Below are 15,037 nucleotides of genomic sequence, written 5' to 3' on the forward strand. Positions count from 1 at the left end.
GAAAGATATGAATGAAGTGACGATCTCTCCTCATCTTCGCTGCAGCGTGATCGTTCCCAAACCAGACCCTCTCCTCTTCTGTCGCTGAAGAGAAAGAGAAACTCCCCCGTACGGTATAAAAATAAGCTTTTCTATGTTTGTTCTGCACAGTCATGCGCCGCTCAGTTAGAGAGATATGGTATGTGGGGGTTAAATACCTCTAAAGTGTTGCTTGATTTGTTACCCTTAAAACCCTAACCCTCAGCCGGCTCCCATCTAGGCCTTGATCCCTCCATGAGGAGGCCAGTGGGTCACGGCAGGGTCGCCAGGCGGCCGTGGCTTCCTCTGTCAGGCCCCCCTTGCTCCATGTGGTACAAAACAACTGTCCCCATGTGTCCAGTTAAACTCGGCCCTATTGCCTGGCCATGGAATGCTTAGACATCAGTTTATGGCTCCTGTTGGACACAAAAACAGAGCTATTTTACTCAGGGAGGGAAAATTCTCTGTTGAATAAGAACAGAAAAAATGGAAAACAGCAGATTCAGTTCCTCTCAAGTTTCAAGCCTTCCTGCCATTGTTTTCTAAGATGGCTGTCGCACAAAAGAGGAGCCAGGGTCAACTCCTATAAATTAGGTTCTGCACACAATGCAAACTAAATACAGCTTTTTTTAAACCTACTTCAAAGGTGTGGGCCGACATCACCGTCAGCTGACAAGATTTCCATGATGCAAGTGCAAATTTAGAAAAAAAAAAAAAAAAAAGCTTCCATCTGATGATTTTTAAGAGCCAGATGTCTTTATTTTGTGTTTTCCCTGCCCTTGTCTCCCACCTCTTTTTAGATTCATTGTTCTTGTCACAACAATGGGGCACTCAAGTGCGCTCCAAATAAGGTCGGTTCGGAGAGGCTGCTTCCTGGGGCCGGGAACAACGAGGTTCTAGAAAAATGTGATCCTCGAGAGGCATCCCGGACAAACATGACTCAACATACAGTAGTTTTTCATTGAAGAAGTTTTATGACTTGTAATAACACATTAGAATTTCTGATAATCAAGTCAATGTGAATGAGGAAAAATTGATAGCACACTATTCACATTTTTCATGTGACAACACTGCAGAGAAGCAACATGCAAAACAATTTAGTTCCACGTTTTATTCCTTATTGTAATATTGGTAACAATTCTTCAATCTGTGACTCCCATGTGTCAGATTTGTTTGATGCAGTTCACAGCATCCACTCTGTCTGGCCTGGGCCCGCAGGCTATTGGAAGTCCACTATCCACTCAGATGTACATCTTGGCCCAATCTCTTCCAGATCCTGCTGTTTTATGTCTCTTCAGCCAAGCTGCTAGATAGACCACTGAGACCCGAAGAATGAGAATGAAGGACAGAACCAGAGTGAGACTGAAGGGTAGGTTCTATCCCTCCAGCAGACCACCAAACGGACTTCCTCCACGCTCCTGTGTTATTTATGTGGAGAGAGCTCTGGCCTGTTTCTGCCCCAGGCAGCTCAGTGCTTTTAGTAGGGATCCTCTCAGCCTCCGTCAGCCAGCAAGATATCACAGGGTGGAAATAAATAAAAGTTCTCCTGGAAGAGTCAGAGCAGCCAGTTTTGAAATTAAAACAGATTTTTTTTTTTTTTTTTTAGTGGGCTTGAATAACAGAACTGGAAAAAGGCGGCCTCTCTGCACTGAGCTGCAGCAGCTATGAAGAGATTTCATTTTTATTTTTAGGAGGCTGTGCCTGCTAATCAGAGGCTGTTATTTAAAAACAACAATGGATCATGAGAAAAATCGTCTGGGGGGATTTTAAAATGGCAAAGCAGTGGATGTTTGATTGACAGGATAGAGGGCAGATGGTTTGTTTGAGGGAAACTATGACAAGAATCTACTCAGATGGGTGGGAGGAGGGGGTGGGCGGCTGGTTTAGCTGATGATGATGACGGTATACTGCTAAATGGAAAGGAGGATGGAAAGGTGTTGACTGGGGTTCTTGCTAATTGAGGTATTCCATTTAGAGCCAAGCTCTCATTTGTAAAAACAGTGGTGCTCGCTGTGTAACTCACACCTTCAAATAAATCCAGGAGGCATATTTGGAGTTCCTTCCAGGGAGACCCGATACACCATGTGTCTGTGGCCATCTTCGGGGCCGGTGACGCTCCTGAGTTTAGCCAAGATAACATACATCAGCCATATTTTACAGCGGCTACTTTGCTTGTCAGATTCCATTTGTCCATTATTCTTTTAACATGTATTGTCACGGATACAAAGGAGGTGGCGAATACCACAGAGGAGCATGGGGAGTTTGGTAGAGAGGGGAAAAAAGGTCTGTCTGTGAAATGGAGGGAGCGTGCGTTTGTGGTTCGAACCACAGGGGTGACAGCCTGCACGGAGGCCGCCTGCTCTAGCATCGGCCACCGGAAAGGTCAGCCCCCCTGAGTGGCATTTGGACTGTGACAGAAGTGACCCAGAAACTGTGTCATCTCCTGTTCACAGCGAGGGGTCCAGAGCAAGGCCCGGCAACATCCAGGGGTACAGGTACAGGCCAGCGGGGAGAGGGGCGGGGGTGCTGGGAGCTGCAGGGTGGAGGAGAGGTAGCAGAGGAAGATACAGCAGAGATGCAGAAGCACCACTGACATTCTAAAAGATTGGAGAAATACAGCAGTAGATGCAGTGGAGGGGGAGAAAGGTTAGCTGCGAGAGGCTGGAGACAAAATCTGATTGAGTCAAAACAAACCCCGGCTCAGCCTCTGTTTGTGAGCATGATGGCCTGATGAGGGCTGTCGCAAGCTTGTTATTATGAAATAAGTGCACTTAGGAGGGGGGTGGGGCTACTGTACATGGGTGGTGGTGGCCATGGAGATGAGCGTAGCTATTATGGGATGCATGGACCACAGGCTTTGATTGGTGCTGAGAGCCAAGCTTGAATCCAGGACATAATCAGAGCCACTAATCCAGTTGATAACAGTGCGTCTGGCCCTGCACACAGCGCCGGCCCCCACTCTCTTTCAGAAGTACCCTCGCATTTGTCAAAACAAGCCTTACGATCATTTATCACATCACAATAAATCCTGGCTCGAAATCCTAAAGCGCAGTTGCGATGGCTCCTCCATTATGTACAGACTCAGCTTAATTTTGGGAATCTTTGAAGGAGCAGATGTGATTACTTATTTTATTGAATTGTTGCCACGGGCAACATAATATTTTTGTGCTGGGAAATTGTGAAGGGCAGGGATGGAGGCAGCCGTTTAGGCGAAGACGTCAAGAAAAGGAAGAGGCGAAGAAGGAGAAGGGAGGAAGATGTTGACTGGAATTAACTACTTAACTTTTTTTTTTTTTTTTTCTTTTTGTGGTGCTTTACGAGTATTTTGTTGGGCCTTCCCTGATCTGAGCAATTAACTGTTTGGCTGAAAGCACAGTGCCAGCTCCACTGCTCCTCAGCTAGAGCAATGTTGGCCGTTTATCACTTTTACAACTCATTTTCACCCCCAAAACACTCCACTCTGGGGGCTGGATGCAACCTCGCTGCTGCCATGTCCTTGAGTTCCTGGTGACAGGTAAATATACACCTCCATCCAAACACATGTCCCACATCGTCTATATTTGACTTATGGGAGGTCAGTCTGCGAGGGATCGATGTTGCAGTTCATTTTTAGAGGCCTGATGATGTCATGTCGCAGTGTACTGTGGGTTATGGGACCTGTTGCTACAAGAAAGCAACAGTCACTGCAGCTGTCTGGGTGAGGAGGGGATGAGTGGACGAGGCAGGCGCTCACTTTGAGGGAAAAAAACTTGAATGAGCCGAATCTTGTGCTACTGTAACTCCAGCACGTCGCTCCACTGACAACATCCCAGTCCCGCAGGGATCATCATCAGGTCACACAAGAAGGAAGAATGAATGGAGCGATGTGATGTTGTCATTCAAATGCAATGGATCACTTGAACTCCATTGCCCTGTTGTAATGACCCTGTGTAAGGACCTGTAATGTGGTTTTCCCATTGGGTTTGAGAGAAACCCTATGCCAGGCCATTCAGGTGTGCAATAAAATGCTTTTCACTTTTTGAGGACTTCCTGTCTCCAGTGGCGTTCTCCATTAACTCTTCACAGACAGACAAGAGCCTTTCTGTTGGCCCAGACGCTCTTTATCGCAGCAGTTATTCCCCCCAGGTACGGCGCTACCTGGCCCGCAGATAAGATAGGGAGCCAGCTGCCTGTCATTATTGGCAGATGAAGGCTATCTGAATATTGACAACAGTTTACACTCCTTGTTGAGAAACAAAGTTGGACTTGTGAGGCAGTCGCACACAGGGCTTTTATTGTCTAGGGGGAGATATGAAAAGCCAGGTTCCCTGTGGTCACACACCCAAATAGCCTTATGTCACAGCTCGCACCCCCTCCTCCTCCTCCTCCTCCTCTTCAGTTGGCTACTATTTATTCCCACCAGCTGTAGTGATGGGCTAAAAAAGTTCTTGACACCAGCTATTGCTTTTCATCGCTGCAGCTTCCGACTGCTAACAGGGACCAAGCTACAGCTCCCCTTGAGTCCCCCTCTCTCTCTCTCTCTGCTGCCTGGTGGAAACAACAGCAGCAAAGATTTCACAGATATTTTAACAAGAGGTTTATGTGTTACAACATCATCAGCCGGTGGAGTTATTCAGTTATTGGACATAAAACGCAAAAAACAATGCAAATGTATAATGTGGACAGAGAGTCTGTGTCCACAGCCTGTGACTCATCCACTGTTTGTTTAGTCTCCTCCAGTTTTCACTCGTTACTCATCCTGCACGTCCCGTCGACACGTATTTGACGTCATCAGGTTGTGTCTACGGGAGGTCACCACATCGTTTTCTGTCAGAATAAAACGGATTTTTTTAAAAAAGAAAAAGAATTATCGATAATTAATGTTTTAAAATTAATTAATTAAATTAAATTAAAATTAAAAATCAGCGGCTTCTTTCTGCTGTCGGGTCAAAACGATTTAAACTGATCATTTCTCGAAGTTGTTTTGTGTAATGGAGATGATCACAACTTGTCAACCGGAGTTAAATGTGTCGAAAATATTGACCGTTTCCATTTTTTTCAGACAAATAGAGGACAGTCAGTTACTGCTGTCTGTTTCATTATTAATCGATAAAAAAGTCGGTTTGTTTGAAGATGAATGGTAACGAAACGCGCTGCATTATTCTTGTTTATTTATTACTTTTTGCAAAAAAAAATTATATTGTTCGTTTTTTATCGTGGAATTTGAGTAAAAATAATAGAAATATGGATGTTAAATTCTATAGAAGCTAATAACTGATATTATAATAAATATGGCTGACCCACAATTTATTACCCATTATTTGGCCGTTATTAATAATAATAACAACAACACTAACAATAATAATGTTAATAATAATAATAATAATAATAATAATAAAATGTAGTTTTGATGAATTATTGTCGATATTTTCTTCTAATGGATATTAAAACAGTCCTGGCTACATAATGACGTGGACCACCTCTGTGTCTCCTTGTTATTTCCTCCAGAGGAAACGTTAGTCTGTAACTCCATCCTGGTGACACCAGTCTCTCCCTCTCCTCGTCCTCCCTCCCACGTTTTTTTTTCTGTATAGACCTCTATGCCATTACAGTGTTTTGAAAAATAAGTAGAGGTTTTAACTGCCATCCGAGACGATAATGGTTACCGATTCTGTACTTTCAGTCATAATCTTCAAGTGGGCCGTGATTAATGATGTTAGCCGTCCGGGTCCTTCAGGCCTCTGGCTGGATGACTTCAGCCCTGCTGCCCTGCTGCTCAAACTCTCTCTCTCTATCGCTCTCTCTCTCTCTCTCTCTCTCCTTTAAACACACACTCGGTCGTGCACAGTTCTTGCAGAGATGTTGTGGTCGCATATTATGAATTGCTCATTTCTCTCTCCCTGTCACACACACACACACACACACACACACACACACACACACACACACACACACACACACACACACACACACACACACACACACACATTCACGAAAGGGAGCCGGGCAACAAGTCCCCAGGTGCAAAGCATAATATTGACCCTACAATCCATCTTTATTGATTTTAACATCAACGTGGCCGCCTAATACATGCATAAGGAGCTTTCTACCTGTGAGTAAATATGAGATGAGAGTCTTTGGAGGTCACGTTTACTGCAGCAGGTCAGGCTCTTATCATGTGAGAGGATGAGGAGGAGGAGGAGGGGGCTTCGAGCGAGAGTTTTTGGGTTAGAACAACAGAGAGTGGAGGGTGTGTCACGTGTCTTTATATTTAAGACAGGAGTGTGAACGAAAGCTGATGTCACTCACACTCTCACACACACACACACACACACACACTAGGACGCTTCTTCTTCCCCCTCATCTTCTTCTCCTCTTTCTTTAAACACATTTACTTTGGCCTCCAGAAGGGGTCGCCCTCCTGTAATAACAGGGCGCCCAAGGGTGTGGTGGGGAGGGGGCTTCAGTTCTCTCTCTCTCTCTGTGTGTGAGTGTGTGTGTGTGTGTGTGTGAGTGTGAGTGTGTGTGTGTATCTCCCCCAGAGCCATCGCACATGTAGCTATAGTATTGGAGTTATTAATTAATGAAGTCAAAACGTGCCTATAGAAAAGCGAACATTAATCAATGAACTGGAGACATTTTATATTTTAAACCACCCCCCCTCCTCTCTCTCTCTGTCTCTCTCTCTCTCTCTCTCTCTCTCTCTCTCTCTCTCTCTCTCTCAGTCCTCCTCTGTTATTTACAGTTCTTGTGAAATGTCTCACTTTGCTGCCCTCGGCTACCCGCAAGATATTTCTAACCTTTTTTTTTTTTTTTTTTTTTAAAGCTCTCCAAAATAACCGAAGGAAATTAAGAATTAAAAAGAAAGAGAAGAAAAATCAAATGAGGGCAGCAGCTCATAAATTAAGACAATCGATGTTTTTGTCCACTCACCGTGAGGACTTCCGTCTCCTAATGGAATAATGCCAGATTTATTTATTTGTGAATCTTATGTCTTCTCAGGCCATAAACTCGGATTATTTCAGTGGGAAAAAAAACGGTCAAATGTTGAGAAGCTCGGGGCCAGTGTAACACAGCGCTGCGGAGGCCCCGGGCTTCCCTAATTAAATCTTAACTGATTGAAATAAAGGTTTCAGTACCTCAAGGCTCGACTCAGCTCCGGCTATTTCCCATTTTATTGCGCTTTATTTATTCTGCACTCGCCTGCCCCCGTTTTCTGCCTCCCCAGCAGCTTCACGACTGGACACTGCAATTTTCACTTTCTGCTAATTCTCCCAAACCCCTGTAGCTATGTTATTTCACTAATTATAATTTTTACATCATTAAGATTTATTTTGGTGGGGTGAGTGTGTGTGTGTGGTGTGGTGTGTGTGTGAGAAAGAGAGAGTGTGTGTGTGTAGAGGAGGGAGGAGGAGGGGGAGGAGGTGACTGTCACTCATTTTTAAGAAGACAAGCAGCGCTGAAGTGTGAAAAAAATCGCCTCTAATTCAAGCAGAATCGCTGAAAGTCGTGAATATCATCAGATTTATTTTAAGTATTTTCATCTCCTCCACACAAACAATGCATATTTTCCCACGACTCTTATTTCCAATGTATTTTTTTTACCAATAAAAAATATAAACGATAAAAAATAATTTTCGTTCAAATTAAAGGCTAATTACGCATATTTAGATAATATTCCGACACGTTTGAGATATAAATCCATAATTTTCCAGTTATCAAAATGCCATCGAATATTAAAGCAGGCAAGTGTGCGCGTGCTAAAAGGGCAGTGAAGAGCCATCGGTGGGAGCGTCTTTGGGCGCGCGCCTTGCTCCATTGTCTGAGGAAATCCTATCAGAAATGATAAATAGATAATGGAGCTGTCTCCTGCAGACACGTTCATCAGCGGTAAATGGGAGCTGGCGCGGAGCACCACGGAGAATTAAGGCGAAAGAGTTTGCAACATTCCTGCAGGGGATAAGTTGTTGACAATTAAAGAACACACACACACACAGACGGAGAGAGGGAGTGTGTGGGAGAGAGACAGAGAAAGAGAGAGAGAGAGAGAGAGAGGGAGGTCAGAAATCCATTTGCTGGCGTCTTTTTTGGACTATTTTGTTTATTTCGCTGACGTTGTTATGCTACTTGACCAACAAAACACGAGTATTTGTATTTATTGTTGATTTTCAAGCTTCCCCCTCTCAGCAGGCCTGGTGTGAGGACTCTGCATAAGGTGTTGCTGCCAATCACAACCTGAAGATGGACAAAAACAAATCACAAGAAAAATCTGAAATCACACCTTAGCCATGCAGCAGCAACCTTTACTTCCCATTTAACCTCTCATTATTAAGAAAAAAACAGCATTTTACACGCCTGTAGCTGAGCTCCTAAGCCAAGAGGATGATGAACTATTTCCTCATGCGATAAAAGAAAAGTGTATTTGTAGATGGAGAAATGCTTCAGTTCAAGCAACAAACAACAAAAAAGAAAGAGTAGAAGTAGAGGGTGAAGACAAAAAAATACACCACAATCCTGGAGAATAACAACATGAAATCTGGGACCATGATGAAGTTTCGTCTCTGACTCGATTATCTTTGCGGAGTTTGGTTTGCGCAGATCAGCTCTGGCTTTTATTTAAGAAAAAGAGAAAAAAAAAAGAAGGGAGAGGAGAAAGCCTTTTCGGTGGTGCTATAATAAACCATTTTCCCTGGGCTTTATTGATCAGTCACTCTGAGCTAATGTAATTATCCTCATCAATAGGGGGACTGCAGGGAGAATCATTATGCGGTTGACATTGATAAATGATCAGCCAAATGCGGCCCTTTTCTCCCAGGGACCCCCGCCTCTGACCCGCTCACACAGGCCTACATAACGTAGTCATAGAAACACCTTATGGCAAGAGGAGAGAAAAAGTGCTGAAATGTTTTTTTTTTAAAAAGGAGGGCAGCACGCACACACACAGGCCTAAATACACAAAACCTAAAAACTGTCCCCCAGAGCAGGCCATTTTGGGGAGAGCCAGCTGCAAAGCGAAGGACACTCAGCCCACTGCATGCGCGCGTGCATTTTTACGACCACTATCCAAATCAGCGACGTGAAGCAAAAACAAAGAGCAAACTAAACTTTTTTTTTCTTCTCCTCTTTCATAATGTCTTCCTCCCTGGTCGCCTGCAGATGCACTCGTGAATCTAAAAATACATATTTGCAGACAGTCCCCTCTCTCTTTCTTTCTCTAAGCCAATAACATAAGCGTTATTAACATGTTGCCTCTGTGGCGCGTGCACACAAGTTAGGATGTGTGTATGTGTATGTGTGTCTGTGTGTGTGGACTTTTAATATTGTTGCACGGGCGAAGTGGAGTGTCTCTTGCAGAGGAGCGGGCTGCATTGTGCAGCAGTGCAGAGGGAATATATTCCTTATTTTATTCGTGCAGCAGCAGCCCGGACTGGCTTTGACAGGGAGGAGATGAAGGGGAGGAGTTGTTTAGCTCGGCTGGATCATCCATCATCCCTGTCACACCAAATCGGCAAAAGGAAAGCAGCAGAGGCAATCTACCTTCTGTCTCATCGGGGGGAAGAGAGAGAGGGAGAGAGAGGGGGGAGGAGGAGGAGGAAGAGGAGGAGGAGAGGGGGAGGGGGAGGGGGGAGAAAAAGGAAGAAAAAAAACTATTAATATTAAAATCCTCTCCATCCACAGTAATCCTCACGTTTTCTCTCTTTTTCATCTGATAATCTCCGCACAAAACGGAGGGCTTCTTCCTTCCGTTTCATCCGCGGAATAATGGAGCGACAGGAAAACAACACAAAATGGACTTTTGGGGTTTAAATAGTTGACAGAAAAAGAAGCTTCATTAACTAGACTCCGGTGAAAAACTAATAAAAAATATACATTTTTTTTCCCTCGACCTGTTAGAAGTCCATACCACCCCCCTGTGAATAAGCAATAAAATGTTACACAGAGATGATCTGTGCAGGTATTATGTCCGGAATTTCAATAAAACAACCCGCGTTGCATTTAAAGCAAATAAGCGAAGAGGAAATAAAGCTGAAGCTTTGGCCATCAGGAGGATAAAAGGACCTGATTTGAATAAACAAACAGTTTGTATTAGTTTTGCATTTGGAAAAGAGCTTCTCAGCTGTACCGGAAATATCTGGTGTGTAAATCTAAATCACTGTGATCTCCATTATTTCCCGTTTCTATTTTTTTCTATTCCAGAAACCTTAAAAAAAAAAAAAAAAAAAAAAAAAAATCAGAATCAATCAACAGGCCATGAAGCTACCACACAAACAAATCCATGTTTGCTGACAATTCTGAGAATAATTCTAATAATTAATATTTTACGGTGATATCAAATGGAAAATGAATAAATGAAAAAATAAAGTCTTACGTCATATTTAGGCCAACAGTAGAGTAAAACGACAACAACAAAAATCCTGGAAAAAGAAAAAGAGGCCACGAGAATATCACGTCTCCACAATCTTGAATTACAGCCGAAAAAACGAGGCAGGCCATTTGTAAGTGCACTGATTAAAAATAATAAAAATAAAATTGTATTATTATCATTATTATTATTATTATTTGTAATGTCTGCTGTTTAATTAAAAATGAGGACCAAGTCGGTGGTGAGCAGTGTTCCAGCAGTGTGTTCCTGATAAAATGAGAAGCAAAAAAAGTGAATAAAAATTAAAAAGAAGTAATAAGACCAAGCGATCAGAAGTTTAAAGTAGTTTGAGAAGGACAGAACATATTTCAGCAGAAAGTGATGTTGTCGTTTGTGCTTTAAGGCCACGAGCTGGGATGGCCGCGGGCAAACACAGGCAGGGAGAAGGAGAGAACAGAGAGGAAGGAGATAGCCCATCAAAGCCCATCTGTGTGCTGCTGCTGCTGCTGCACGGCAGTACCTGCTGCGGCCGACAGGCGGCGCTGCAAAACGGCGGAACGGAGCAGAGCAGTCGGAGAGAGAGAAGGCCAGCTATGGTTCTCAGTGCAGGAGCAGCTCCACTGGGGACAAGTCTTTGCTCTATTGTTTGAACGACCGTGATAGAGTAAAGGCTGGATTCATCTCAACTGAGTTAACTAACTTTATCTACTAATTAAAGCTATCCTACTTTATTATCAGGCAGAAATCTAAAATATCATTACTTTTATTTATTCTTTTATTGAATAGAAAACTGGGGTATTATTTTTTTTTTTAAAGAAAGTAAAATGACAATAAAATACATGTTGTCCCGGAAAAAATGTTTTCATTTCTATTCTGCTGTTTTGGTGTTGAAGAGCTGAAGGCCACAGTTGACCTCCTTTTATTTACCTCCACCTCAGTGCTGATAGTTTATCTTTTGCTCTAAAACTTGGTTGGTGGTAAATCTGCTGTGTAATTTGCTCCCTTCATTTGCATTTGACAGTTGTTTATCATTTGGAGGACGTGTTTGTGTGTCTAAATAAATTGCCATGACAAGATATATTTCAACCATAATTTGTCATCGTCATTTTAAGAGGTTATTCAATAACCAAATGGGCAGCCTGGTTAAAATAAGCCACTGCTAATAGAGGGCTGGGAAAAAAGGGGAAATTAATTGGTATATTTTGAAGACTATTAGCAAAAATAAAATAAAAAAAATTATGCTGTTGACAGGCAAAACCATGCCAAATTCACATTTTATAATAATAACAGTAATAATAATAATGATGATGAAGCAATTACTTGTATTAGTATTAAAATGGGAACATGGATAAGACTGTTTGTAACACAGTTAATCACACAAAAATCTAACAAAAATCAAAAATGAAATATTTATTACAGCATTTGTGACTGAACACCTTTTAAACATTACGTCACAGTCCTCATACAAGTATTTAATGTATTTTTGACAAAGCTTAAGGGAGACGGCATCTTATCATCTAGTGAGGAACACGTGCTGAAAAAGGAAGGAATTCATGGACATACAATATCAATGCCACAGCAGATCTGAAACTAGCAAAAACATTCTTTTTCAATTGAGGTAAACACATAGAATATCTAACATGAAACAATTAATAGACTGAACTCTGTACGAAGTTTGTTACAATATTCTCTCAGCTTTTTTTCCCCCCAAAAGCATTGAGTTCATAATTTAAGTTTTTTTTTTTTGTTGGTTTTTTTTTTTTTTTTTTTTTTTTTAGTTTTAGGTTTTTTGGTGCATCAACCATCAAATGCTTCTCCAGTGCCACAGAATCAACGTTTGTGTCAGTATTGTCCTTATGGCAAGAATGTTGATCCGCAGATAAAGAAGCGCCGTAGGATGTTGCTTTTCCACTATTAAGCTTCCTTCAATAGGCTCTTACCAACGAGAGTCCAGGGTACAAAAAATAAAATAATATTAAAATAAAAATGTATAAAACCAACACAATCCAGTGCTTGGGCAATTCAAACAAAGAACTTTTTTTTCCTTTAAAACCTACAGGGCAACATTCATTCATGAACCAAAAAAAAAAAAAAAAGAGAGAGAGAGGGGCATGACAAATGTTCAAACTGAATCTTCTGGAGCGATCCGGTGTCATTTAGCAGCCTTTTCCCATCATGCCCTGTTCTTAAGGGGGACAGGACCTGATTGCCCTCTGTGGTTTGGAGCCTTTTTGAGATGTTCCATCTTCTTATTGTTTTTTTTTTTTCTTTTATAGTGCTGTGCTGCAAGACAGTTTCTCCTCCAGGAAGGAGCACACACAGTGTGAGAGAGAAAAGGTTAACCTTTAATTCTAAAACTAGTTCAGGAAACATAAACCATGTGATCAACAAAAAATGCACAAGTTTTAACTTATTTATCTATACTTTTTATACTACAGTAGTTATAACTCTTGGAGTCTTTCTGTTGTTTCTTTTTTTAAATCTTCCAGAGTGATTTTATTTTCGAAGCGTTTGAGCATGTCACATGAAAGTGTACTGAACATGTTTATGATGGTGTGTGAGTGAGTGTGCGAAAAGTGTGTGTGTGTGTTTTTGTTTTTTTTCGAATGCGTGCATCTGTCCGTTTGTTGCACGCGTGTACGTCAGAACATCCTCTGTTGATCTTAACCAAAAGCCCAAGACTTTACAAAGTGTTCTTGTCAGCTTGGTCCTCCGTTTGGATGAAAGTAACAAAATTGACAAGTTAAAAAAAAAAAAAAAAAAAAAAAGAATTATCACAGCTCATCTGGAATTCTGTTTCTTTAGTGTCAAATTCTGGTCAAAAGGGTTCGATTTTTATTCTTAAAAATAGTCTCAAAATAGGATTTATTGTGAGCTGCTGCTTTCTTTTTTTTTTTTTTTACTGTTTTCTTGTAGTAGCTGCTGTTGTCGTGGTAGCAAAGTTCCCTTATACTATTGGGCATGGATGTCCAGGCCTTGTCCTCCAGTACTGGGGTCAATGGGAGTGAGCAAAGGGGGTCTCTGTGCAGACATGGCCATTCCTGGGTGCGACAAGGGTCCTCCGTGCATCAGCATGGCGTGGTGAGGCTGGTGATGAGGGTGGTGGGCGTGGTGGGGGCGGTCGGGCAGGTATGCGTGGAGATGGGGTCCGTGTCGGAGCTGGGAGGGGTGGGAGGTCATCTGACGAGGGTTGGTGAAGGTGGGTGGGGCCATGCTCATGCCCATAGGACCGCTCTGAGGTACGTACTCCCCTGGCATGCCTGGCAGACCTGGGAGGAAGACAGAGGGAGAGGAATGTGTTTACGCACTCAATACATTTATTTCCTCCGCGTGGCTTCGACATCCTCCTTCTCCATTAGCAGCCCTTAATTCAATTTAACTTCAACAACAAAGAGCCGAGCAGCTTTTTATGACACTGCGTCTGTGACTACAGCGCTTTTAGCTTCTACAACTTAAGAGAGACATTATTGCGCCGGGGCTATTTTAGGCTTTGGTGAGTGGTTTACAATGCCCAATAGCGTTGTGGTCAGGTCTCAGGTTGGAAAATGATCCTCAGTCATCCACAGACACTGTAGTCCTGGAGGATGTGAGGAAAACCAAGCAGCCGTATTGATGTGGAGAAGTGCTAATACTTTTACAAGTGGAACAGTTAATTCCCCAGCGGACTTTAGTGACAAACTGAGCAGGCGCTCTCTCCTGGGGACGTGCCTCTGTGAACATATTTGATTTGGAAATTCCTTACAGAAGTTACTAAATAATTTAGGGCTGCAACACCAAGACGGCGAGCATTAACAACTCGGTTCCACCCTTCATTGAGAGCATTTTAAGCAAATTGAAGTGCTGCTCTTGATGCACGCAAGTGTGGGTTTTTGGAGCTAAAGGAGAGTAAGGAGTAGGAAACAGCAGCAAGACAGAGTAACACAGATACAAAGAAGTAGAAAGAGAAAGGGAAAGGAAAGGGAGGTGGGGTATATGTTGATGTGCCTTAAGATGGATTCCACTTCATATGTGCAGAGGCCTCAGCATGCTGGCATCTCACACTGTGACAGGACCCAGGACACAGGGCTGGCTCAGCAGTGCCACTGTTTGACTTTTCACATGGCTGTTTGTTGTAATCAAAAAGAAAAAAGTAAGATGTGGGGGGTTGTTGCTGGAGCCTGGGACTGGAGTATGGGAACACGGCTTGTCTAGAGGCCTGGACCTTGGGGAGAAACTAGTGAGAGCAGGGGGTCCCGCTGGAGCCAGGGGGCCTGGGTTCTGGGATTGGGTCTGGGCCGGCCTGCTTTGTAATGTGAACCCCTGGGGGATTAGAAGCTGTAATAGGAGGGGAGAGGTCGCTGCAAGGTCACTAGGCATGCTCACTCTCTGCATTCCTCCACCTTAGTACACTGCAATTAAGAAATTACACTGGAGGGCCCCGGTGAGGGGAAAAGGAAGAGGAGGAGGGCAGAAAGGAGAGGGAAAGAGAGACAGCAGAGGCCAAGATTAATGACCAGTCTCATTGGTTGAAAGCTGTGCCATTTTCTAATACTCCCTTTCCATGTCAGTTCATTTGAAATGCACATGTTTGTCAGAGCAGGTCTCTTAAAACCTCACTACTGGGGTCATAAAATAAATAAATCATTGGGGGTGCCAGGGTATGATGGGTGCCCTCACCTCCATATAACCTGGAGCAGC

The 15,037-nt window shown here is 42.9% G+C and overlaps 1 protein-coding gene across 3 annotated transcripts in view; it reads right to left on the reverse strand.

The window, feature by feature from the left end:
* Positions 1 to 12,812: 12,812 nt before the first annotated feature.
* The window catches only part of meis2a (Meis homeobox 2a), a 79,326-nt gene continuing 77,101 nt past the window's right edge, over positions 12,813 to 15,037 (reverse strand). For 2 of the 3 annotated variants that reach the window (XM_083997825.1, XM_083997824.1), the window contains exon 13: positions 13,458 to 13,629. Coding sequence is in view for 1 of the 3 variants with exons in the window: in XM_083997826.1 (XP_083853952.1) it covers positions 13,313 to 13,629 (317 nt within the window). In the remaining 2 variants the exon portion in view is untranslated. Of the gene's footprint in view, positions 13,630 to 15,037 lie in introns of all 3 variants that reach the window. The other variant, XM_083997826.1, reaches the window with a different exon arrangement.

The sequence above is a fragment of the Trachurus trachurus genome (assembly GCF_905171665.1).
Source record: "Trachurus trachurus genome assembly, chromosome: 22".
In the NCBI taxonomy this organism is placed as follows: domain Eukaryota; kingdom Metazoa; phylum Chordata; class Actinopteri; order Carangiformes; family Carangidae; genus Trachurus; species Trachurus trachurus.